The 26497-nt window shown below is 40.0% G+C and overlaps 1 protein-coding gene across 3 annotated transcripts in view; it reads left to right on the top strand.

The window, feature by feature from the left end:
* Nucleotides 1–26497, top strand: part of TBC1D4 (TBC1 domain family member 4) — a 158263-nt gene that overhangs the window by 101376 nt on the left and 30390 nt on the right. For all 3 annotated transcript variants that reach the window (XM_084622579.1, XM_084622580.1, XM_084622581.1), the window contains exons 5-10: nucleotides 858–990; nucleotides 3257–3348; nucleotides 4906–5016; nucleotides 6280–6399; nucleotides 14710–14784; nucleotides 15948–16174. In XM_084622579.1, the coding sequence (XP_084478705.1) occupies nucleotides 858–990; nucleotides 3257–3348; nucleotides 4906–5016; nucleotides 6280–6399; nucleotides 14710–14784; nucleotides 15948–16174 (758 nt within the window). The remainder of the gene's footprint in view (nucleotides 1–857; nucleotides 991–3256; nucleotides 3349–4905; nucleotides 5017–6279; nucleotides 6400–14709; nucleotides 14785–15947; nucleotides 16175–26497) is intronic.

Raw genomic sequence — 26497 nt, 5'->3', positions numbered from 1 at the left:
ATCCAAGTGAGTGAGGGACCAAGAGACTAAATAGGCTGGTCCCTAAAGTTCCCATACCAACAGGCTATAACTGCAGCAACAGATCAAAAGCATTTTGATCATAGAGACTTGTAGCAGGGCAAATGTATGGCTTTTTTCCTAAAATAGTTTTCATAACTGTCTCTGTGAAAGGGGGGCAATACAGGTCCTTTACTCTTAGTAAGACTACTGCAAGTTATGTACCCAACCAAGCTAAAATCTAAATTGCATAGAAGCAAATTGGCAGAAGTGGAGGTCTTAATATGCTCGTTTGCAGCTACTGGAAGGTAAAACGTTGTAATCTCTGGGTGCAATAAGAGACCCAATTTTCAAGCCTGAGTGTTTAAAGTTACATGTTTATGGCCTGATTTTCTCCCCCCACTTCCCAGGGGTGCTTGTTTTCAGTGAGAGCTGTGAAAGTGCAACATTTCAGAAATAGGCCACTAAAATCCCACAGATTCCCACAGGGAACTAGAGACCTGTATGATAAATTTTCAAAAGTGCCTAAGGGCCAAATTTTTTAAGGTGTTTCGGCACCTAAAGATGTAGATAGTCATGTAGGTGCCTCGTGGGATTTTCAATGTCCCTTGTCTAAAATCCTCTTGAAATCAGTAGTAAATTAGGAATAAGACCTTGTTCTCTTGACCACTTTTATGAACTTTTATGCTAGGTCACTGTATGTAGTATGAACAGGAAACAACATTCCTAATAAAAAAGCACTCAGTCATGGAATGACTTAAAAGTCCGATAGGATGTGTATGACATATTTTCACTTTTATACTGTCTTGTAAAACACCCAGATTTTTTCATAGCCTGTTTTGTTTTTCTTTTCCTTCTAGGTTGATGAGGTAATGCTTACCCTGAAACAAGCCTTTAGCACTGCTGCAGCTCTACAGAATGCCAAGACTCAGATTAAACTGTGTGAGGCCTGTCCTATGCACTCATTGCATAAACTCTGTGAAAGGATTGAAGGTAGCAATTCCATTTATTTTAAATTTATATAGAAGACGTTCTGTTTTCACTCCAGAATCATCACAGTGCATCAGCTCTTAGTTTAATTAAAACTTATCTAATTGCTTGAATCTCAGTTCAGTTAAAGAAGAGAAAAATTCACATGACCATGATAAATGGCCAATAAATTGAGTAAAGTGGTGGCTATCACAATAATTATTTTCCAACTGGCCCTCAAAGTTCTTGCTATAACTATAACATGTTTCTCATATATTTGTTTTTGTCTTTCCTTTTGCCCTATTATTTTAGCATGTACAGAAATTCTCAGCATAGTGCTCTGAACACATTTGGAGCTTTTAAAGATGGTAATAAATGAAGGGACAGTAAGGATGGAACTGACATTTTAGCCTTTCTTTTGGTTTGTTCTTTTTCTTTTGTAATCTCGTTGATGATGATTTTTCTCCTGGGGCTGATTGCTTTATGTACTTCATTACCTTGTTCTAGTATATGAAATATCTTCATAAAATATGAGGTTAATGTCAAATTGAACAAGGATAATAAAGAATTTAGGGCTAGTGCCTGACTTCAGATCTTCACACATAGCTCTGACTTTAACGACAGTTAAATATGCTACAATATGGCTTTTTAATATTTGACAGGATGGTTAATAAAAATAACATAAGCTGGCAGATGGAACCAACATACATAATTAAATATGAGATGCTCTATTCACTAAAAAGTAGTGGTGCGTTCACACAAAACTTGTCTGTTTTTGTATGAGGCATTTTAATAAATGCCACAACCTTTTGAATTTGTTAAATAAAAATGATTATCACTTAGTGTTCCCTCTGGTGGGTGAAAAGCATGAGAAGTCTTGGCAAGAAAATACAATTTTATAGTTTGTGTTAAGCACTAGAGTGTTCAGAAGTGGCAAACCTTGGTTGGAAATTCCCTGTTTCTCAATGAAAAGCTACAAATGCATAAGCTGCTGTTTTATCCCACTGATATGCATGGAAAAGGAGCCAACACTGAGATTTTTCACAAGTGACTTATGAGTTTGGGTGCCTCAGCTTTTTGGATACCCTAACCTGAGACACATTAAGAGAGCCCGATATTTTAAAAAGTACAGAACATCGACCATCTGAAAATCAGGGCCTTCTAATATGTATATTAAGTTGGGCATCTCAATAACCAGTCACTTCTGAAAATCTTTCCCTAAGTAATTGTAAAATATTTTGCTACAGTGGTTTTTTTTTTCTTCTCTTTTATATTTTGAGGCTGCTGGGCTTCAGACAGAACCAAGGGGTGTCATATTACCAAAGGATTTATTATAGGGGAGGCCTAACCATTTTTCTTATAAGACCCAATATTCAGTTGCTTATAACTCTCTGCCAAACTTGAACCATTCAGGTTGAAATCCTCCATGCTGGGTGTCTGCATCAGCCTAAACATTTTTTAAAAATTTCAAATAAAATCATTCAGCGGCTTGAGAATGAAGCTGGGGGAAAATGTGGTGTTTGGCCAAGGTTAAAAATCCTTACCTTTCTAAGTTAAGACGCTCTAGTGCTTGTATTCTTTGGAGCAGGGGCATGGAGGCATGGAGGTTGGGCCTTCCCCCCACACCCAGTGAAAATCCACCCAATTTTGGCTGGGTTATAAATCTCTGAAAATTGCTGCTTTCACAGAGCATAGTGTGCCCTGGGGCTGAACTGGACCTCTTTTTAAAGTTGTTACTCCCAGCTGCTGAAGTTGCTGTGGCCCAGGAACTGAGAGTGGATAGACTGTTTCTCCTGTACATTGAGTGATCCCCCTCCTGGAACCCAGAAAGCATTGAGGAGAAGAAGGAAGCAGCCTGACTTGAATGTAGAAGAGTAGATGGGGACAGGGGCAAGTTGAGGAATGTTGGGGGAGGAAGGGGGACAGCTTTGCACCTCGATACAGGGTCCTAGAGCTTATCATTGAGGTGTTCTATTCAAATCCCTCCCAGATGGGATTCCCTCTGCATTGTTAAAATAAGGCACTGAATTCTTACCTCCAGTATGATCTAGTGAGAATAGACAAAGTAAGAGGTTTATACTTTAATAGTTTGAAAAGTACTTTGTAGATATGTTAATGGCTTTTTAACTGAAAAGCCTTCTGAAATATCTCCTCTTTTAAAATAAATGAAAGTGTAATATACTTATGTAGTTTTTATAGCAGCATAGATAGGAATCATAGGGTAGTCTGGTAAATGAATTTAGTTTTAGTAGTTCTCAAAGGATCTGTTTAATATTTGTTTTTCCTGAAGGTCTTTACCCACCAAGAGCCAAACTTGTAATTCAGAGACACCTGTCATCACTTACTGATAATGAGCAAGCAGACATTTTTGAACGTGTTCAGGTAATAAAGTCCAATGCAGTTCTTGCATCCCTCCCATATCTACATAGGTTTTGACTTTCTTCATATTCTGGAAATCTTTTTAGTGTATATACGCTTGTGTGCAAAGTTTTATGCTCAAGTTGCTGACGTTTCTGTGGTCAGTGGACTATATTTTAAATTGGAAAGTACCCACATTCTTTTCAGCTGTATTTGGCTTGCTTTCTTATAGTCATCTGCATGGAATTAATACTCTACATTAATTCATTTCTCAAAACTATTGTACTATAATAGTATACTCCACTCTAAAATGATTTGAAAAGATGCTGGTATAGGAACAGTTCAGTTCCTAACTCTGCTACAAACTTCTCATGTGACAGTGGGCAAAGTTATTTAATCTGTCCGTGCTTCCATTCCTCGTGTATAAAATAAGGAAAACAATACTTCCCTATCTTGTGGGGTGATGTGAGGCTGAGTTCTGTGAAGTATATGAGACGTTCAAATAATGAAGTGATGTGGGCAATAACAAAAGGCTAGAGATAAAGTGATTCTAGTATAAGATAAAATAATACATGGTTCCAAAATTCCTCTTTGTGTAAATAATTCTGAGTGTTGACTCTGGAAGCTTATCATATAAGCGGAGCTACTTTTTTTTAATCCTGTTCCCATCCCACAGTCTGGGTGTTTTTTTGTTTTTTTGTTTTTTTTGCCCACCCAATCCCACCTGCAACAAAGTACATTTTACTCCTGCTATTATGGCAGTAGGTCCTGCGGCACCCGTGGGATCCCAGTGCTGCTTCAGGACTCTATAAGCAAGTATATTTAATGTGCAGATGAACAACTGGTGCAATGTGTAAGAGCATTTTGGCACATATAAAAATCTTATCCCAAGTCCCATTTTCGTTGAAGAGATATTTAGTCATTGCTCCACTCCATGCTGCAGTGTCTAAGTCTCATTTTCAAAATTTACTTAGAGCTCATTTTGAAAATGAGACTTTGAGAGTCTGCAGTGCCTAATCCTAAGTCTCATTTAAGGTCAGTTGGACATTGCAAGTAAATACCTGCATTACTTTTTGAGAATGAGACTCTGCAATGCCTAATTCTTTCTCAAAAGTAACGCAGGTACTTAGAAGCCATGTCCCATTGAATTTAAAAGTCATTTATGCATTGTAATCCTGATTTGGAGCAATACCTAAATACCCCTAAAAGTCTGAGGTAAGGGTGCAGATAGGCACCTCCATGGTATCTTCAAAAGCACCTAGCAACTTCTGAAAATGGGACTTATGCCACTTAGGTGCTTTTGAAAATTGTGCGTGTGAACTTCTTTTATGCTTGCATAGTGCAAGGCATACCTGCTGTATGGTGCTACCTAAACTTTTGTACAAGTTGTTATTAGAAGTAACTGAATGATATTGATAGTGTATATGCAATGCATATTCTAAATTGCTGGCATCTGGAGCATCAGGAATAGCTTAACTTCCAAGAACACTTACTAATAGAACATTCATAGTATTTCTAATCAGAAATCAAATCAAAAGTGATGTATTGAAAGAGATTCTTTTATTTGTCTATTCTTGACAGAAAATGAAGCCTGTCAATGACCAGGAAGAAAATGAACTTGTGATCTTACATCTGCGACAGTTGTGTGAAACTAAACAAAAGACTCATGTCCATATTGGCGAGGCACCATTGGTACAGCCTAATACTTTATTTTCTTTCTTTATTCAAATACAGCCTTCGATAACACTAGCAGAATGGTGCTACAGCAGTGAGAACTGAACCTTTTATATTATGAGAGAGGACTCCTTATCTGTTTTCCATAACTATACTGTTTTTGATTCACTTTGGCATGTTTGATTAAAGTTTGTTTAGGTTTGCTTTTCTGTTCACTTGGAAAAAGCAGACAGGTAATTTTTGTTGCAGATTTTATTACAATATAAGCAATGCCAGAAAAACCTTAACCAGCCTAAACCACAGTAAGAAATATTTGTGGTGCAGAGGAAACTGTACAGAATGTTACTTTTTTAGGCCATATGCTTCCTTTCTTTTAAATAAATAACAAAAAACAAAGTTTGCTGGGGGGCGGATCTTAGAAGCCCATTTTAATCCGGCCCTCGAGCTCCTTCTGGGGAGCGGGGTCTGGGGCTTGCCCCGCTCTGTCACTCCAGCCAGGGAGCAGGGTTGGGGGCCTCTCCACACAATGCCCAGAAGCAGCGGCATGGTACCCCTCTGGTGCTCCAGCCGAGGAGTAGGGTCAGGGGCCCCAGAAGCAGGGGGCTCTTCTCTGAACTGTACCCCCACCCCAAGCGTGCCCCTCCCCCCCCACAGTTCCCATTGGCTGGGAACCACAGCCAATGGGAGCTGCAGGGGTAGTGCCTGCAGATGGGGCAGTGTGCAGAGCCGCCTGGCCGCACCTCCACATAGGAGCCAGAGAAGGGACATGCCACTGCTTCTGGAAGCTGCTTGAGGTAAGCACTGCCCGGAGCCTGCACCCCTGAGCCTCTCCCTGCACCTCAGCCACCTGCCCTAGCCCGGATCCCTCTCCTGCCCTCCAAACCCCTTGATCCCAGCCCAGAGCACCCTCCTGCACCCCAAACCCCTCATTCCCAACCCCACCACAGAGCCCACACCCCAGTTGGAGCCCTTCCCCTCCCCCAGCCCAGAGCCTCCTCCCACACCCTGAACTAATTATTTCTGGCCCCATCCCAACCAGAGCCCTCACCCCCTCTCACACCCCAAAACCAATTTTGTGAGCATTCATGGCCCACTGTACAATTTCTATTCTGAGATGTGGCCCTCGGGCCAAAAAGTTTGCCCATCCCTGTCCTATAGGCTAGATTTGTTAAGTAAAGGGCACATTGCTTGTTATGTGATCAGGTTTAGCTTTAGGTTTCAGAGGCCTTCAATTGCCCAGAGTACTACCAAAGCTAAAAGTGTTCTTGCTTACTTCAACAGAACATTTCAAACAGTGCAATCCCAGAAAACACTGCCAGCAGTGGCCGGTTTAAACTTGACATTCTGAAAAACAAGGCCAAGAAATCCTTGACTAGTTCTCTGGAAAACATCTTCTCAAGGGTAAGATTAACAGCTCATTGTCAACAGCTCTTCAGATATCATTAATGATAAGGTTCTCCAGTGTTGGTTTGTTTTCATATTTAACAACAGTTCAGATTTATACTAAAAACTAGACAAGCTAAGATCATATGCATAAAACCTAAGTGCTTCCTATGGGGTTAATTTGGTTGGATTATGTTGATGTTAAATGCAGGAGGAGCACACGTTCACAGAAGCAGGAAGACAGTCTTTCAGCAAATATTTCTGAAAATAGGTTGAGTTCCCATCAACAGCAAGTAGTGCACAAAGTTAACCTTGCAACACTTACAGATATTTTGAAGCACAATAGGTTAATTGTAACTTTTGCATTACATTTGTGACAGACTGACCAATATCCGGCCATGTCCTGGGCAAACCTTATGGAATAAATTTTACTAAATTAAGTTAAAACTTAGTGACTTAGGGTTAATACCTTTTTGGTGTCTATTATGTTCAAAACGCCATTGAGTATGGGTTGTTGTGGAATTGTATGTAATTCCTCTAGGAGGAGGGGGTGCTAATATAGTTCTTCCGGTTATCGGCCCTTTGAAGCCATCTGCTGAAGAGGTTGGCATATGTGATCAAACTGGATTCTCCAAGAACCAGCTGACAAAGAAAGGATTTTTGGATAAATAGCCTGGTTTTAAACAGGCTCGGAGTCCTCTTGTGATCCAGCACATGGACAGGATCCCTATTCCACTGAGGGCCTCAATTCTTAAGGAAGGGTTGGAAGGTCTGGGCTAGCTGAGATGCCATGAGCTGGGGGCTTGTTCTGAGTTGAAGCTGTGATGGACTGGAAGCCACAAGGAAATTCCTTGGATGGGATCTGGAAGGACTGCTCCTGCCAGAGCCCAGGGTAGATTGGGATGCTTTTGTTATTGCAGTTATCTTTTACTGTTTTTTAAATGTTTTCTGTGGTTGTACTTTTTACCTTAAGAATAAAATAGGCTTGCTTAGAAAGAACGGCATTGTAACTTACAACGGTGGGCAGTCACACTGCTAAAGAGAAAGCAAGCAACTGTGCTGGGAATAACACAATGAAGGCAGGGAACTGTACAGCTTGGAAACACTCCAGTCAGAAAGGAGTGAGATGCAGATCTCCACCCAAGAAAGGCAACAGCTGGGGAGCAGGAAGCCTGGGAGTGGTTGCCCTTGCTGGACCACTGAAGGGAAATACAGGTGCAGTTGCCCTGAACTGTGACAACATTCATTAAGTAAACACGGTCAGTCCCTTCTGAAAGAGCAGTGAAAAAACGGCATCACGTTTAGTCTGTTGTAACTCTTCTCCCTCGTGAAATACTTGAACACTATTGCTTCTAGCTCCATGAAGCCCGTGTCAGAGGGCGCTCCCTCAGCTAGCTGGTGTGCCGCACAGCCCGGCCCATTTGGGTTGTCTCTTACTCACAACATGCACACAGGCCATTTCTTTTCCCCATGTATAGCTTTAATCTTTAGATTCCCAGCTTCGCAGAGCATAGTACAGGCAGGTATTGGGAGGAACCTTCTACCCAGGTGTATCTAGTGCACACAGCTCACTCTCTCAGCCACCCATAACTTCCTATTCCTGCCAAATATATATCATCCCTTGTTGAGCTAATTACCTCATTAGCCCAACCATTGCCCCCATATGTCAGCAATCTCACCGTCACAGGTTAATTGCCTCCATTAAGCCTGTAATCTTCCCTGTCCCACAATTACCTAAGCGACCAGTAGCAAAAATTGTGAAATATTAAGGTCATGGCTATATTATGTGCAATAAGGGGTACACAGATAATGATGAATGGCATCTGATTTCATCATCAATGTTAGCCAAGGTGCAATTTGTAATTAAAACAAAGTAACAATTGGAAAAGTTGAATAATTCTAAAAGGTATAGCATGGTAGTATTTTCTGTCCTCTCCCTTCAGCTCCCTTTTCCCCCACAGTGTGGTGTTCTAAAATCCTATTTAAGCTCAAACTGCTAAAAGTGCTGTAACTGAATGATGGCAGGCAGGCTAGGAGCAGAGAGAAGAGGTGTAAAGAGGAATGAGGGAGGTCTGTGAGTTATTGGACTGAGAGCTATAAATCCTGATGGACTGTGATAGTGAGGTGTAACTGTTGTGCTGATGATGATATGCCTAAATATGTTGCCTGGGCCATCAGAAGTTATTGAACTACAAATGGGAGAAACTTAGGTATCAGTTCAGCAAGGTACTTAAGCCCTTAACTTCAAGCATAGGAGTCATCCCATTGTAGTCCTTGTGTTTAAAGTTAGGCATGGGGTTAAGACCCTTGCTGAATTGGGGCCACACCTATCATTAATTCTTGGATCAGATTAATCTGACGACATTTGGAAAGTTAAGTAGCAATTGTAACACCCTAGACGTCATGACCCAAGTATGGGGGAATGACCCTTGGAAGATCTGGGTAATTTAGAAATTAGAAACTAGCAGTTAGAAATATCATCAGATAGTGACAGCGACAACAATGCCTTGTGCTTTGAATCTTTTATTTTTGTTTAATGCCCATAATACTCGGGAGGGGGAGTATTCTGGCTCTGATAGTTCAGTGCTTCACTAGGGGATGCTGTTATTGAACAGACATGTCCTGGAGATGGAATGTGAATCTAGGAATGACCCAATAAATATTATGAAACAAAGTCTTTACTGCATAACTCAGTCAGGTATGTGGGCACATTAACATTTTGTAGCTCACAATGCTAGAAATTGTTTCCACTAAACTGGTACTACGGGTGAGTCGGCTGTTTTCTAATTGGTCTACTAAAGATACAGAAACCACTCTTAAGAATTGCTCCGTAAGTAAGATCATTTTTCTCCATGATGGCTTATTTCACCATTTAGAATATGGTATGTCTCTCTTCTGACCAGGGTCATTGTGACATAAGGCAGTGCCTTGCAGTGTGTGTGTGTGTGTGTGTATATATATATAGTGTGTGTGTATATAATAATAATATACAGTCTTGTCCATTTATCCTCTGATATGATGAGTATATTACATGACCAAATAAAACTGCTAATTTTAGGTGCCAAAAATGTATCTGCAATAGATTAAAAACGATCAGTATGTCACAAAGCATCTTGCAAAAAAACTAGAAATTGGACAACAGGGCCTTGCACTTCCAGTAATGGCTTCATTAATGCAAGAATTGGAAAAGTAGTATCTTACAAGATTGACATGGCCATTTCATCTAATTAGATTTGGGACAGGGACTTGTTGTTGTGTATGTACAGTGCCTGGCACAACAGGGCCCTGATCCAGGACTGGGCCTTTAAGCACTACTGTAATACAAATTATAAAAAATAATACATTGTAACTTATCTTTGTCTTTTTTGCCATCTACCTTTTAAAAGGCTGCTGCTCGTTTCATATTGGATTGCAAGCTCTCTGAGGCAGGAAATGTATTTCTCTGTTTTTCTACAGTGTCTTGCACAATGTGGCCCTAATAATGGTCCAAGTCATTTAACTGTACCATGATGTAAATACTGATGACATCACTTGTCCTCTTTATTTTAAAGTTTTAGTAATCAAAAGATTTATGTAGTTTTATAACCAGGAAAGAGGACCGTCCTAGTTCAAGTATCAGAGAGGTAGCCGTGTTAGTCTCCTCATTGTTTTTGTCATAGTTCAGATCAACTGCACCTGTTTTTTTTCCCCCCTGTATGGTACAGCAAGAACACCTGCTCATAGGCTTCCGGCTCCCCAAGCTGTCAGCTGTCTTGGGTGCAGATGTCTGTCTGTCTCTCTCTCGCTCTCTCTCTCGCTCCCTTCTGACTGGAGTATCTCCAGGCTGAACAGTTTCCTGCCTCCACTGTGTTATTCTCAGCAAAAGACAGGCTGCCTTAAGCAAGCTTCTCTTGCCTTCTGTTCACTAATAACAGAATGATTGCCAACAGTTAATAAGTTACCACACAGCACTTCCTATGCAAGCCTATTTTATTTTTAAGGTAAAAGCGATACAGAGAAAACACATTAAAAGCAATAAAAGAACCTACATGCATGCTAATAAGCTTGCATGAGATAAACACAACCCTAATATGGGCTCTGGCAAGAGCAATCCTTCAAAACCCCACCTAAGGAGTTGCCATGTGGTTTCACATTCATCATAGCTTCAGCTCAGAACAAGCACCTTCATGACATGTTTAGTCCACCCTTCGTACAGTTCAGGGGTCTTTGATCTGGAGTTTCCAGGAGAAAGTAATTAGCAAAGAATTGCGTTCTCTCCCCAGAGCATACCTTCAAAAGGATGGATTCACCCCCTCACCTCCAGGTATTTCCTAGGAAATCTACTTTACACAAGTTGTCACCAAAACTCCTTTGAAGTTCCTCATGTCTCCCGCAGATTACATTAATCCTGTCTTCTTGCTAAAGCAGTTCCATACAATCCCACAGCAAAACACAAACATTTTCATTTTTAATGCAATGAACTCCAAAAATACTAAACCTAATTCAGTAAGGCTTTTCTAGGATAATACAGGATAATTGCCTAAATTGTCACAAAAACAAATTAAAAGTTTCTATTCAGAAAGTTATGTTCGTAGTCTGAGAAAATCTGTTCACATATTTGATTAGTAGATCATGAAAGAAGAAAGACCAAGAAATCCATGGAATGTAAAATCCTTCTTTGTCCTCTGATTGTACGTGCAAAGTTTTCATGTTTGTCCATTTTTAATTTTTTTTGAAAGATGTATTTATTATAAAGCCTCCGTCATAATGGATTAAGAAATACATACTTATAAAACACTCAAGCAATACAGTAAGGACAGGATCATGAACAGCTACTTGCCCAGATAGTCCCATTGGCATCAATGGCACTACTTGAGTAAGAAGAAAAGGAGGACTTGTGGCACCTTAGAGACTAACCAATTTATTTGAGCATAAGCTTTCGTGAGCTACAGCTCACTTCATCGGATGCATCCCATGAAGTGAGCTGTAGCCCACGAAAGTTTATGCTCAAATTGGTTAGTCTCTAAGGTGCCACAAGTACTCCTTTTCTTTTTGTGGATACAGACTAACATGGCTGCTACTCTGAAACCTGTCATTACTTGAGTAAGTGCTCACTAATGTCAGCAAAGGGTTTACAGTCTAACCCTAAATGAGAAGTCTATTTGTTTTATTAAAAATAAAAACCTCAAATGTATGGCTCTTTCTCATTTGCTTACTTTGCTGAAATTTCTGAAATTTGTCAGGGCTGCACTGAAAACAAGCTGTGGCTTCATAGCTGTGTATCCCCGAAAAATAAATGTAACCTGTGCTTGACCTCAAACCTCATAAATACAGTTTGTGAATTTTGTTCCTAGTGCACATACCAGACTAAGAAAACAAAGGTTTTTCTCCAGCTCAAAAATGTAATATTTATAGTAGCCATATTTTTTTTGAATGTCAAAAGCATAACCTGACCCTTCCTTAAACTAAAATAATGTGTTAATTCACTGTAATTATTCATATCTCTGTTATGTGATATGCCACTGAAGAGAGATGCTTCAGGGCCAGCATTCCTTTCTGTTGGGAACAGGCTTTAGGAGGTCGTGTGCGCATCCCTGGCACTGTTAGTGGTTTTCAGGACTAAAGCTCTGGCAGGAAAAAGTAACCTGAAGCAATTCTTAACATTGTTGACATTATAAAACATTACCTATGGCTGTGAGTACAGCAAGAGGAGCTACTGTGCCTTAAGTCTATCAAGAATTTCTATAAAATATTTATTTATAATTGCATTACTGTAGCACCTATGGGCCCTGTCAATGACCAGGACCCATTGTTCTAGGTGCTATACAGTCAGAACAAAAAGACAGTCCCAAAGATCTTACAATCTCAGTATAAGATGAGATAATAGACCAATATAGTCAGATCAGATGGAGCAGTACAAAAAAACCCCAATGAGACAACATTGGTCAGCATGATAGGCTGTGGTCTCAGCAACCAGCAGCCTAATCACTGTTACACTTTTGTAGCCATCACAGAAAAAGGAGTGTTTTGAAGAAGGATAGCGAGTTAGTTTTTTGGATATTTATGAGGTGCTTCTCCAAAGTGTGAAAAGTAGCCTGGGAGAAAGCAAATGGGTCTGCTGTTGCGTGTCTGATTTAAGTATCAAAGTAGCATGCTTCAGGAGCTGGGGGATATCCATTCCCGTCAGATAATAAAACAATGTAACATCATGTACTCTGTTAGCATATTTCACCCAAAGGCTTGCAGTGTTCACTGACTATTCTCAGTAAATACGGTCGTGTTATAACTGGATAGATAGCAGAACTGCAGAAAAGAATGTGAGGGTCATAGAGGATCATCAGTAGTGTGACACTGTTGCAAAAAATGCCAGTGTCATTCTGGGTGTATTAACAGGAGTGTGATGTAAGACATAGTAGGTAACTGTTTTGCTCTACTTGGCACAGGTGAGGCCTCATCTGGAGGACTGAGTCTGGTCTTGGGCATGACACTTTAAGAAAGATGTGGACAAATTGGAGAGAGTCCAGAGGAGAGAAACAAAAAATAAGAGGATTAGAAAACCTGTCTTAGGGGAAAGTCTGGAATACTTGGGCATGTTTAGTCTAGAGATGAGAAGGCTGAGGTGGGACATAAGTTTTCAAAGAAGTAGAAGGTGATGTTATAAAGAGGACAGTGATCAATTGTTCACTGAAGGTGGGACAAAAAGTAATAGACGTAGTTTGCAGCAAGGGAGACTTAGGTTAGATATTAAAGAAAAACTTCTAACTATGTAATAAGCGCTGGAACAGATTACCTAAAGAGATTGTGAAATCCACATCATTGGTAGTTTTTAAGAACAGATTAGATAAACACCTGTCAGGGATGATCTAGATATGTTTGGTCTTCCTTGTAGTGGGGAGATAAACTACATAACCCCTGGAGGTCCCTTCCAGCCTTACAGTTCTATGAATCTGTTCTGCAATAGATCATGCTAACACCAACTGTAAATGGCTTGTAGAAGAAAAGAAAGGTACCTTACACAAGTGTAGGATGGAATCCCTTACCCCCAGGGAAAAGTGGGAGACCCACAGTAGAATTTGTTGGTTTGTGACTCCAAATCCACTCGAATAAATGTATCATTCTCAAAACAGGATTTGAAGAGTCAGGGAATTCGGTGCAGTCTGTTTGTTCCAGAGGGTTGTTGGACTGGGAATGGGAGAGGAAGCCCTGTAAGAGAAGAATCTACCTCTGTTAAAGGTTCTGGGCGGATGGGGAACAAATGAAGTCTGATAAATTTGAGGAATATATAGAATGTTTTGTCAAATAGGAAAAGATTCTTTCAGAAAGACATGAGGGCAGGAGACAGGTCCTAGAAACGTCTTAATGATTATGAGAGAGATTCTGTGGGTTTGAATGGACAGGAATCCAATTAAAAAAAATTGTATCTCTCTTGTGGTAATTCTGTTTTTGATTGCAGTAGGTCATGTATTTAGATTTCAAAACAACTCTTTGTGACTTTGCATGTTTAAACTAAGTTGCTAATCACTAAACCTACTGCCTTCAGGAAGATGAGGCATAGGTATGTCCCTATGTGGAGCATATCCCTGTTTGGTCCTTATTGCGATCAGGGCCTCTTCCTAGAGTTTGTTGTATTTTTCCCTTCAGGGGATGGCATTTTTAATGTAGAAATTCTTTCTTGCCTCTGCCAAGAGGTAGCCTATTTTTCCTTGTCAAAAACCTTGACGTGGAAGCAGGCAATTCTTTTTACTTGCAACAGATTTTTACGCTTCAAAATCTTTCCATTCTTCACTGCAGAAAAAGAGACCAGTGATGACTTTCCATAATGGAGAGAGGGCTTAATGGACTGTAAATCTCACTGTATAACTCTGAGATGATGGAACTGTACTACACAGATGTAAACATACGATAGACTGTACATTTGAGGCATACTCTGGCTGCAACCATGCTGGATTGGAATGTAAAAAATATATGTAATGCACGTGTATAAAAATCCCAAACATTTATAGCTTCTATTTTATAATCCATAAACGCCATCAAAATTTAAGATAAAATTTCATATGTTTTTTCCTTGCAAATAACTTTATTTAATATTTGAACCCATTGCAAAGCATGCTAATTAAAAAAATTAGTGAGTGAATTTAGTGCTCTGAAATCAAAGGATAGATTGAATTAGATAAAGATACATAATACATGCAATTATTATGTGGACTTTTTTTATATAGCACTTTATAGCACCTCACTGTTCACCTGCAGGATCACTGCTATTTTTTCCAGTCTTCTCTTAAACAATTTATTTAATCTTACTGTGAAGAACAAAACTCGGGATAAAATGGAACACTCTCATTCCTGCAGGGAGCTAGCAGAATGCGAGGCCGTCTGGGCAGCATGGACAGCTTTGAACGGTGCAGCAGTCTTACTTCTGACAAGGTATGTAACAAAATTAAGTAAAACTGGAATGTGCTGTGGTTAATGCTGAAGCATAGTAACACAGCAACTCTCCTTCTTTGATTTCAAGGTGGCCACATAAAGAACGTATGTATTTTGCAAAGTTCAAGTAAGATACATCTACAGTGGAGGAAAATCCTCCTTGGCCATTGTATGTATTTTATTTCAGTTTTCTAAACCACATTATTGTTAAAGCTCAAACTTAAAGAAAATCTTGCTGTTTTTCATTTATGCTGGCTGTTTATTTTTTAAACTTCACGTAACTTGCTTTTGTGAGCAAACTAATCCAGGGAATTTATAGTCTGTTTCTGCTTCATAACTTTTCAGAGGGATGTTTAAACTAAAAAGAAAACACAATTTAAAAAAAAAGTATTACTTTTTTTCAAGTAAAAAAAGCTGCTTTTACCACGTTAAAATGGTGAATGCAAAACTAGCTAACAGTCGCCATTGTTAAAAAAAGAATGTACATAAAGATGTTGAAACACAAAACATTTGTTACTGAATAAAAGAGAGGCTTGAATCTTTTTTTAAGTAGTTGAAAACCCCATGTGTAATGCCAGTTTTGTTCACTTTCATTTTATTTCCTGTTTTTAATGTCTTTTTCCTTTTACCTCACACAACATTTGAATGAATGATAGTTTTTCCCAGGAGAAGGAGGATCCATAACAGCTTTTATTATTTGATTTTCCTGCTGCTGTTACTCGGAATCTGGCTGTGTAGTAATAATCTTTTTTCCAGGATATTGCTTTGACAGTACAGGAAATATGTTCATGTTATGTCGAGGAAGCTAGTATAAACCAGCTTTGGCCGTGATACTTTCTTTTTCATGAAAGAGCTAGAAGTCTAGCAGTTGCAATTGTTAGTAGCCAAAGGGTGTTCAAGAGAGGAGCTTCTGATCTATTATGAATGCTTTGTGTACACCCTCTTTGTTGCTTTAAAAAGGACATTGCTATTTCAGAGCTAATTATCAAAGGATGTCTGGTGTTGGTTGCGCAGCTGATAATTAGCATACAATAGGCCGTGACCAAGAAGGGGAGAGGCTTTAGTCCTTCCAGACCCTTGATGAGCTGTAGGATTTGTTCAGTTATGTTACCAGTTGTACAGTGCAGGGGGGAAAGTGTCACTCCTATCTGATTTCCTTTCAGGACTGTTCACCCGGGGATTCTCCTCCAGCCACTCCTCCAGCTTCCCCCGTGTCCTCGGTCTGGCAGCCATTTCCCGAAGAGGACTCTGATTCTCCTCAGTTTAGAAGGCGTGCACATACTTTCAGCCATCCAACGTCCAGTGTCAAGAAGAGGATTACTTTCCAGGACGGGAGGTCCCAGAGTGTTAAGTCTCCACTTCTGAGACAGAATTCTATAGAGCAGAGCAGGTGAGTTTTCAGAGCTCTCCTGATCAGGAAAAATAGAATGAAATGAATAATATAAATAAGGCCCATCCATGCATTTAAGCCACAGTTGTTAATGTTCACATAGGCTGCTTGTGCGAATGTTTAGATTTCTAAATAATTGTATTCAGAAAATTTCTCCACAGCTAAAGTACTTGTTGCTGTACCCCAGTTGATACACAGGCAATAATTAACTGACCAAAGAGCTAGTTCTCATCTCAGCGGCCTTGGGCAAACCACTTAACCTTTTTGGCTGTCTGCTTTAGAGAATTTTAGGGGGTGGGAAATTCCCATCAGTTCAGCTTCACAGGTGGCTACACGGCAGGAGCTCTAATGTAGGCAAGGCTCTAGTGCCTCCCATTGTCTCCCACCAGGTCAGTTAAACCTCCTGAGGAAAAGTTTGTAGGAATTCAGTACGACCACATTGTGAGACTCCTCAGCTATATTTAACTCTTTTGAGGGGATAGCATGTGTAGGTTCCATAGTGCCCTTTCCCAAACATCTCCCTTTTAAACTCTTTTTTCCTTTTATTCTGGAGACCTTGGGAGGCTGCTCCCATTGGAGACAATCATGGCTCCTTCATTTTGGTCAGAAGGAGCCACCACGATTCTTTTTCAGTTCTTCTTGGGTATTCCTTTACTCTCCCCATGTCCAGTAGTGAGCATACAAGCGCAACATCACTTAGTCTTTCTTTGCTTGCTCAGACCTTAGACCAGTGGTGGGCAACCTGCGGCCCGTGGGCCACATGCAGCCCATCAAGGTAATCCACTGGAGGGCTGCCAGACAGTTTGTTTACATTTTCATGGCCGTCCACAGCTCCCAGTGCCTGTGGTTCACCATTCCCAGCCCATGGGAGCTGTGGGAAATGGCAGCCAGCATGTCCCTGTGGCCCGCGCCACTTCCCGTGATCAGGAACAGCCAGCATGGATTCACCAAGGGAAGGTCATGCCTGACTAATCTAATCGCCTTTTATGATGAGATTACTGGTTCTGTGGATGAAGGGAAAGCAGTGGATGTATTTTTTCTTGACTTTAGCAAAGCTTTTGACACGGTCTCCCATAGTATTCTTGTCAGCAAGTTAAGGAAGTATGGGCTGGATGAATGCACTATAAGGTGGGTAGAAAGCTGGCTAAATTGTCGGGCTCAACGGGTAGTGATCAATGGCTCCATGTCTAGTTGGCAGCCGGTATCAAGTGGAGTGCCCCAGGGGTCGGTCCTGGGGCCGGTTTTATTCAATATCTTCATAAATGATCTGGAGGATGGTGTGGATTGCACTCTCAGCAAATTTGCGGATGATACTAAACTGGGAGGAGTGGTAGATACGCTGGAGGGGAGGGATAGGATACAGAAGGACCTAGACAAATTGGAGGATTGGGCCAAAAGGAATCTGATGAGGTTCAATAAGGATAAGTGCAGGGTCCTGCACTTAGGACGGAAGAACCCAATGCACAGCTACAGACTAGGGACCGAATGGCTAGGCAGCAGTTCTGCAGAAAAGGACCTAGGGGTGACAGTGGACGAGAAGCTGGATATGAGTCAGCAGTGTGCCCTTGTTGCCAAGAAGGCCAATGGCATTTTGGGATGTATAAGTAGGGGCATAGCGAGCAGATCGAGGGACGTGATCGTTCCCCTCTATTCGACATTGGTGAGGCCTCATCTGGAGTACTGTGTCCAGTTTTGGGCCCCACACTTCAAGAAGGATGTGGATAAATTGGAGAGAGTCCAGCGAAGGGCAACAAAAATGATTAGGGGACTGGAACACATGACTTATGAGGAGAGGCTGAGGGAGCTGGGATTGTTTAGCCTGCAGAAGAGAAGAATGAGGGGGGATTTGATAGCTGCTTTCAACTACCTGAAAGGGGGTTCCAAAGAGGATGGCTCTAGACTGTTCTCAATGGTAGCAGATGACAGAACGAGGAGTAATGGTCTCAAGTTGCAGTGGGGGAGGTTTAGATTGGATATTAGGAAAAACTTTTTCACTAAGAGGGTGGTGAAACACTGGAATGCGTTACCTAGGGAGGTGGTAGAATCTCCTTCCTTAGAGGTTTTTAAGGTCAGGCTTGACAAAGCCCTGGCTGGGATGATTTAACTGGGAATTGGTCCTGCTTTGAGCAGGGGGTTGGACTAGATGACCTTCTGGGGTCCCTTCCAACCCTGATATTCTATGATTCTATGATTCTATACCCTGATGGGCCACATGTTACCCACCACTGCCCTAGACTCTGATTCCTCTTACCTGGTAACATTCTTTTCCCAAACTACTGAGGTGGCCTCTACATTTTACACGTTTACATTTTTAGAAATATATTTTTAAAAATCATGTTGGCTGAAATGGTAGCAATTCTTTTTTCCATTCAATATGCTTATTAAAATGATGAGGTTAATACCACAAGTGACTCTCTTACTTATGAAGTTGATTCTGTTTCATATAGAGGTGCGGGAGAGGATAAGAAAAAAGCTTTGAAATGAGTTCATCAGAATGTTGTTGTTCCTGTGTTTGGCAGATAAGTTTAGTATTTTTTTTTTCACTGACCAAGATGGTGTGTGCAGACAGGAAACCTTAGCAATTAGTATTTAAAGACTTGCTGACTTCACTGCTTTGGAATAGTCTTCAAGAAGTCACTGATTTAAGTTGCATGATCAGCAAGCTTCCAGTCAAAACAACAGCTTCACAACAACTTGATCTTAGGTTGTTCTTCCTTTCTGTCACAGAATGAAATATTTATATCAAAGCAACTGAAATGATTCTAATATGTCTTCAAATAGGTTTTTATTTTTTCCTTAATTATTGAAACGTTATGTGATTTGACTTCTTTGTAACATATATGTACGATTTGAATTTTCCAAAATTTTTGAAATTGGTGTTGAGTAATTCAGTGGCAATTTCTACAATAACCTTGCACTTGAATTTTCTGAAAAAGTTTTCACCTTTAAATGTACTGAGAAAATATTCTTCTTAAACTTCTCTATAATGTGTTCACTTTCCTAGTTCATTCCCACTCTAATCTTTTTGGTATTTTTTATTTATCAAAGTAAGTTTTGCTATAAATGTGGAACCACTGAAGTGCATTACAAACACTGGGTATTTCTCTGTCTTGTTGAAATTAACTAAAACTAAAGAAATAAGAGGTTTTCTTAGCTGCCTATACTTTAGTTTCATTCTGGTGTCTCTAATTTCATCATAATGCAATAATTTGATTTATTAAACCATTTTTTGCCCCAATTTATATCCTGTACAATTCTATTGACTTTGTTGGGGACACAGTCAATGTAAGTCAAGGCCGCAGCTGGCGCAATATTTAGAACAGTTGTAGGTATTTTAACTGTGTAACCAGCACACTTAAACACATTTGCTACATTTTGTCTTCTTGCCTGCACTCAGTCCTGTGCCTGTAGCCCGACGACGATATCGTAGTGAGAGTGGACTTCCCTCTTCCTTCTCTGCCCCCTCTTTCCTGAAAAGCTTTTACCAGAGCTCAGGCAGGCTGCTCCAGCAGTCTGAAAATGACGTTTCCAAGAGGTGAGAGGACTGTCTTATGCCTGCAGTGCAGCGCGTTCTTCAGTGCAGCTGGCTTATGACATGGAGTTGTCAATTAAATGGCATTTTGGTGCTTTGAAACATGTCGCTTGTGCTAACAGGTTTTCTCAATAGTTGATCTGAATTGATGAACTGACTGTAGAAATGCTCATTAAAAGTAACAAGGCACATCCGATTCCAGGGTGTAACCACACATAGTTACAGTTGTCACAGTGCTGCAAAACTACTGCGTTGATTTGTAATACCAGTACATGAGGCTTTTTGTGAGCATTTCACCAATTAATTTCTCCTTTCTGTGTTTTGTGGGACAGCATGGAAAGTGTCATTGTTTGGCTAACCACCAGCATGAATCATTCTGTAAAGCTTTTAAAATGAGGGGAGAGAACCACAAAACGTGCGTAATATGCTAGTCCCTTGCTAACGTGCAGCCTTGATACGTGTGGTAGAAAAGGGGGTACCTTGTTGTTTACAGTGTTTCATTCAGTAATTAATCAAATCCCTCACTGCTAGGTGCTTCACAACCGTATCATGGCCCTGAAGGGTTTACAGTCTAAAAGAGGCAAAAAGAGGATGCTGTGGGAAGGCCACATAAGCACCTAGATAGACCAAACAAACAAAACCTCAAGCTTGCAAACATAGGCCCTGATTCAGGAGAGCATTGAAAAAATTCTTAAGTGTTTTCCTGAATCAGAGCTGTAGTGATTGAGATATTGGTCTCGCACTCTGATTTCATGATTTTTGCAGCTGCTTTTTAAAAACAGACTCCCTTTCTTCTCCCAGTCCGTCTTCCAATCGGCCTTTTGTGCACTCCACTACTTACTGGCTTTTCTTCTGTCACCCTGCAGACTGTTGCAATAACTGCTGATTCCCCTTGATGTGGGGAAGAAACCATTCTCCTGTTGGGGCCATGACAGGGGCTATCTTGACTGTCCAACCCCCACCTTCCTCCGCTGCACAGGCACCAATGTCTGTCAGTTGTTGTCTTAGATGGTTTATTGTCAAATCCTGATCTGAAATCTGTCTGTCTGCAGACAGAATGTTTATGCATAAATGTCCAGTCATGTGATACGTAAGGGGAAGTTGCTTTTAAAGTTTTTGGGGTGTCTAAAGGAAATCATATTCCCACTTGCTTTCTAATGAACTTGCAATCACTCATTTAAATTAGGTTATAAACTGGGGGGGGGGGGGGCAGGGACACTATCTAGTTGCATATCTATCCAGTTCCGACATAGAGAGGCCCTGATCCTGAGTGAAGCTTCACAATACTGACTACAATGCCATCATTTTACCGTCCTTTATTCTAGCATAGAGTTTTTTCCGATTGGGTTAATTAAAGGTGAAGGAAGTGCCCTCTTCTCATAAGACTCAGAATCCTACTTCTATTTCACTGCAGTAGATTGATTTGGGAGTTATAACTTTGTTAGACAATAGGTGTCAACAGTCATCTACATTCGGTTAATGCTGAGGAGTCTCCATAAATCCCACAATTCTAGCACAAAGTGGAAGTATTTGATTATCACTTTATATTTAAATGGCCCTGCCTTTCTGTCTATAAACATAATGCAGGCCTGCCCCAGGCTTACTAAGGATAAGCACCTGTGTTTCCGGCAGTTGGGGAAGGGTGAATGTTAATTCCACACAGAGTGAGATATGGTCATTACCAGAAGTCAGTTTTTTATTTTTCTGTTATGTTGTGGGCCAGAGTCTAATCTCAATAATGCCAGTGTAAAAATCTCCATTGAAGTCAATGAAGTTGTTTCAGATTTACACTAGTGTAATAGAGCAGAATGTGGCCCTCTGTCTCAAAATCTGTTTTTGTAAAACACCACTTTTTGAATAATACATTAGATAAGGATCTTGTGCACTGTAGTGTGGCGTTTTTAAATGAAAATTAGTGGTTAATCCTAGCAACAGGGTTTATCTCAAAAAGAAAAGGAGTACTTGTGGCACCTTAGAGACTAACCAATTTATTTGAGCATAAGCTTTCGTGCTCACGAAAGCTTATGCTCAAATAAATTGGTTAGTCTCTAAGGTGCCACAAGTACTCCTTTTCTTTTTGCGAATACAGACTAACACGGCTGTTAAACCCTGGTTTCAGAGTATCTTGTCTGTCTGTCAATATAAATAGACAGTAGGGAAAAATGCAGAGGTTTTATTAGAAAATTCTGTACTGATGGTGTTTCATCTGCATTACTTTGAGCTCTGCAAAACATTTCACATCCTGTTCTTTCTGTTCCTCTCCTTTTTTGATCCAGAGTGTATGTTTGTGAAGATGAGATATCACAGTCTTTAGGCAGTTAAAACTGAGTGATGATAAAGTAGCTATGTAATAAACAGCAGTCACCCAAACATTCAAATCCATATAATTTGGCTTGGTTTAAAGAGAATTAAGTGCATCATCCAAATGATGTTCTCTTCCTAGATTAGATTTTCTCTGATTCACATTACTGTGAAACTATCATAACATGCCATCAGGTTGAGGCATGAAAGAGGAAGTTCACATCTTTCTTGTGGTTTGATTGATATATGTTTTTTTGCTGACAACTTTCTGTCTTGATAGGTTCACGTAGCAAAAGTCTGCTTTTTTTTTGTTTTTTTCCCTTTCCTGGGATGTCTGGAAACTTTATATTAAAAAAAAACAAAACAAAAACGAAAAAACAGGTTGTGTAATACAACAGTTCTTTGAAAGGCAAAAAGCTGTAGATTTTTGTTTTAACTTCTAAGGCCCTTAATTATAACTTCAAACCACTTGTATCTTTTCACAAACCTGGCTGTTGTAGTAAGAGAGATCCTTGCAGAGATCAGTAGGAGTTTTTCATGTATATCTTGGCTCACACCACCTTTTTCCATATTAAGAAAATGCAGTATCCTCCGATACAGGTTTTCGAACCTTTGAAGGCTTGTTCACAACACCTAGTGGTTAATGTATATGTTACTAGGGAAATTCTTGTTTGTCTTCCCCTTGTGCAATTTGAGGTGTCATGTAACTTATATGTAGCTTGCGGGGGGGGGGGGGGGTGCTCATGCTACTGGCAGTTCTACTGCAACTCTTAATGGGCAGCAGGAGTGTGTGTCAGCTTACTTTTCACAGAGCTAATTTTAACAGCTATGTTTGATTTATAGTAGTTGGATGGGTTTATTCAGATACAATAAATACCAGTTAAACTGTACAGCTGTTGAGTAAAAAGCAGCCCTGCTTAAACTGTGCAGCTATTTTAGGTGGTACCAAAGTGAGAATTAAAGATACACAAATGTGATCCTCTGAGTATTTTGTTTTCCACATCTTCATTGCAATACTCATAGCCAATTTAAAAAAAAATATACTGAGGTATTAGAGACCTAATGTCTGTTTCCCACAACAAACCTATCTCATTTTAGCTGGACAATATGTGTTCTTTGTGAAAGTATCTTGGTGATAATTACTGGCTTTTATGAAAAAACGTTAGCGTGTGTTAAGCACTTCGGGCCAGATTTTAAAAAGTATTTAAGTGCCTTGTGAGATTTTTCAAAAGCACCTTGGTGCCGAACCCCACCCCAACACTTTTTTTTGAAAATCTCACTAGGCACCTGAATACCATTAAAAATCTGGCCCTTTTAGAATAAAATGTGCTATGTCATTGGAAGTACTCTATTAAAATGCCATCATTAGGACAAATCCTTTGGTCCTTATCCAAGTCTTATTCTGTCAGACTTCAGACTTGGTTTCATTAGAAGACTGAGTAAGGCTCTTCAGACTTTCCCCATTGTTAACAGGGTTTGTCCATTAACAGGTATCGTAACTTCACAGAGACGATTCCTGAGTGATAACGAACACCCTCAACTCTGCCTTAGTCAATGGATGTTGCTAGTGCTCGGAACCTCTCAGAATTCAATATGGAAAGATTTTGCTTGCAGTGGTAAACTGCTTTCTGCCCAAGTGCAAGTTTAGGGTGGAATTTGTACTCCGAGCTCTTTTTGTTTAAGACCATTTTTAGGTGTTAACAGGGTGGGGGTGAGGGTGTTTTTAATTGACTGTTTAAAATAACCCTTTTGAAGCTTGAAAGCAAAATCCAGTTTTTCGTTTAAATCTTGTTTCCTTCATCTCAGGAATCTTTGGTTGTTGTAGGGTTGCTCCTGATGGCTAGACTATTGACGTGGATTCTTATTTTTTCTGTGCAAGACACGAATAATTACATGGACTTTGCAACAAGGAAAGAAGTTAATTCCAGTTTAGAGCTCACCAGTTTAAATTGTGTCCCAGCTGCAGCATGCTGTTTTACCTGTTGTGTTTTGACTGGCTACCAGTGAGTTCAGTGTGTAATTGAGTTAGTATGCTTTCCAAATCTTTGAAATATTTTATTGCTAACAATAAATTATTAGTGCTCTAGCAACTAAGAAAAGCAAAGGATTTAGGAGCAATCTCTGAACAAAATAGCAGCAGAAAAATCATCTTTCAGATTAAAGATAACTGACAGCAAATATGACCAAAAGAGATTTAAACTGAGGGAGGAATACTTTATTTCTTAACCTTATGCCAGCCCAAGTCAAAGAATTTAAATTCCATGTGATCATTTGTACTGGATTTGTTTGTCCATTTAGTTTTCAAACAGTGAAGCAGGTTGTCTGTTTACCCAACTGCTATTTAGTTAGTTGCATCAAAGAAAAGAAAAGCAGAAGTTGAAGTGAAAGCAAATTGAAGAAAATGCAAATCTTGACATGAACAGCAAGAGTAAAGAGTTACTCCTGGGTCAGTCGTAATGAAGTGATTTTAAGTACAAAAAATTTCAGGTAAGTATTGTAATTCAACATGATCTTATTTCTTGGTAGAGCAATCTTGGGAGGGTACTTTAAAGATGTATTTTGAAAGTAAGCTTTAGATAAGGTGAAGAACAGTTTGTATTTGCAGTTAAATGAAAATAAGCAGTAAGTTACAAAGTGTGTCGTACATAACAGCTGTCTCAAGAAGCTGTCTAGTTTTCAACATAGCATGTACTGTCTAGCATGTAGTCTCTAACAAAGAGGTAGCAGATATACTGGTGTGCTTTAATATAATATAGTTTTGCCAAAATGAGAAAATGGGTTATTGATCCTTCAGACAGACACTTGAAAATTTTCCTATAAAGCATGTCTTAAAGCTCTGGTTAATGTACAGTATTCTACATTCTGTTTCTACAAGGCAACTATCTTCACATTTATGTTCTGGCTGTTGAAAAGTTAAAGTACAAACTGAGAAATGCCTGATGCATTTCATTGTATTTATAATTTCATTTTTTGGGTTATATATATGCAAAAGATTTCAGTATTAAGGATCAAAGAGTATTTGTTCAACAGCTTTACTGAGAATGATCATTCCTTATTTAGACTTGAGCTGCGAAGAGAGTGCCTAGTAGAAACAGAATGTAGAATACTGTATTGTATATTAACCAGAGCTCTAAGTCATGCTTCAGAGAAAATGTTTTAGCAGGCAATGACTACCACATACAAACATGCTTCACCTTGCCAGAAGCCTTGTTTGTGCTTGCTAGACACAGAAAGGACCATTATAAGCAAAATCCAAAACTGTTATTTTCTATGGAGGCAGAAAGAGTCAACATATCAGAATTTTTTAAAATTTTTTATTTTACTTCAGTCAGTTACATTTTTAGGGATCTCTTTGCATTTGCATGACTTCCAAATTGAGCTCTTTATGTATGGAATCTTTACTATGAGAATGCACGCTGAACATTTTTAATGAGGAAATTATTCAGATGCCACAGCAACATCCATGTTTTTAGTTCAGCTGTTTGCAGGATTCTTCAACCCTTTCCTTTCTAGCGATTCTACTTTTTGGCTGTTTAACAGTTTATACTGTCAGATATTACCTACCTATGTTTGAAAATGCAGAGCGCACATGCCTGCGTGTGGCTGGGCAATTAATATTACATAGCATACAGTTGCAGTTTTAGTTTTACTAGTGCACATGTTATGATACAACAAAAAGAACTGGGGTGGGGACAGGGGAGAGGGAGTGTAGAGAAGGAATTCCCGTAGCTTTAGAAGCAATTATAAAATACCCCTTCTCGAAGCAACTTGTTTTCAATTCATGTTGAAAAATCATAGAATCACAGAATAACAGAGTTGGAAGGGACCTCTGGAGGCCATCTAGTCCAACCTCCTGCCCAGAGCAGGACCAATCCCAACTAAATCATCCCAGCCAGGGCTTTGTCAAGCCTGACCTTAAAAACTTCTAAGGAAGGGGATTCCATCACCTCCCTAGGTAATGCATTCCAGTGTCTCACCTCCCTCCTAGTGAAAAGGTTTTCCTAATATCCAACCTAAATCTCCCCCACTGCAACTTGAGACCATTACTCCTTGTCCTGTCATCTGCTATCACCGAGAATAGTCTAGATCCATCCTCTTTGGATCTACCTTTCAGGTAGTTAAAAGCAGCTATCAAATCCCCCCTCATTCTTCTCTTCCGCAGACTAAACAATCCCAGTTCCCTCACCCTCTCCTCATAAGTCATGTGTTCCAGACCCCTAATCATTTTTGTTGCCCTTCGCTGGACTCTCTCCAATTTCTCCACATCCTTCTTGTAGCGTGGGGCCCAAAACTGGACACAGTACTCCAGATGAGGCCTCACCAATGTCAAATAGGGGGGAACGATCACGTCTCTCAATCGGCTGGCAGTGCCCCTACTTATACACCCCAAAATGCCATTGGCCTTCTTGGCAACAAGGGCACACTGTTGACTCATATCCCGCTTCTCGGCCACTGTCACCCCTAGGTCCTTCTCTGCAGAACTGCTGCCT

Source organism: Lepidochelys olivacea, assembly GCF_965140295.1.
Source record: "Lepidochelys olivacea isolate rLepOli2 genome assembly, chromosome: 1".
NCBI lineage: Eukaryota > Metazoa > Chordata > Testudines > Cheloniidae > Lepidochelys > Lepidochelys olivacea.
This window is presented reverse-complemented; position numbering and strand designations above follow the sequence as displayed.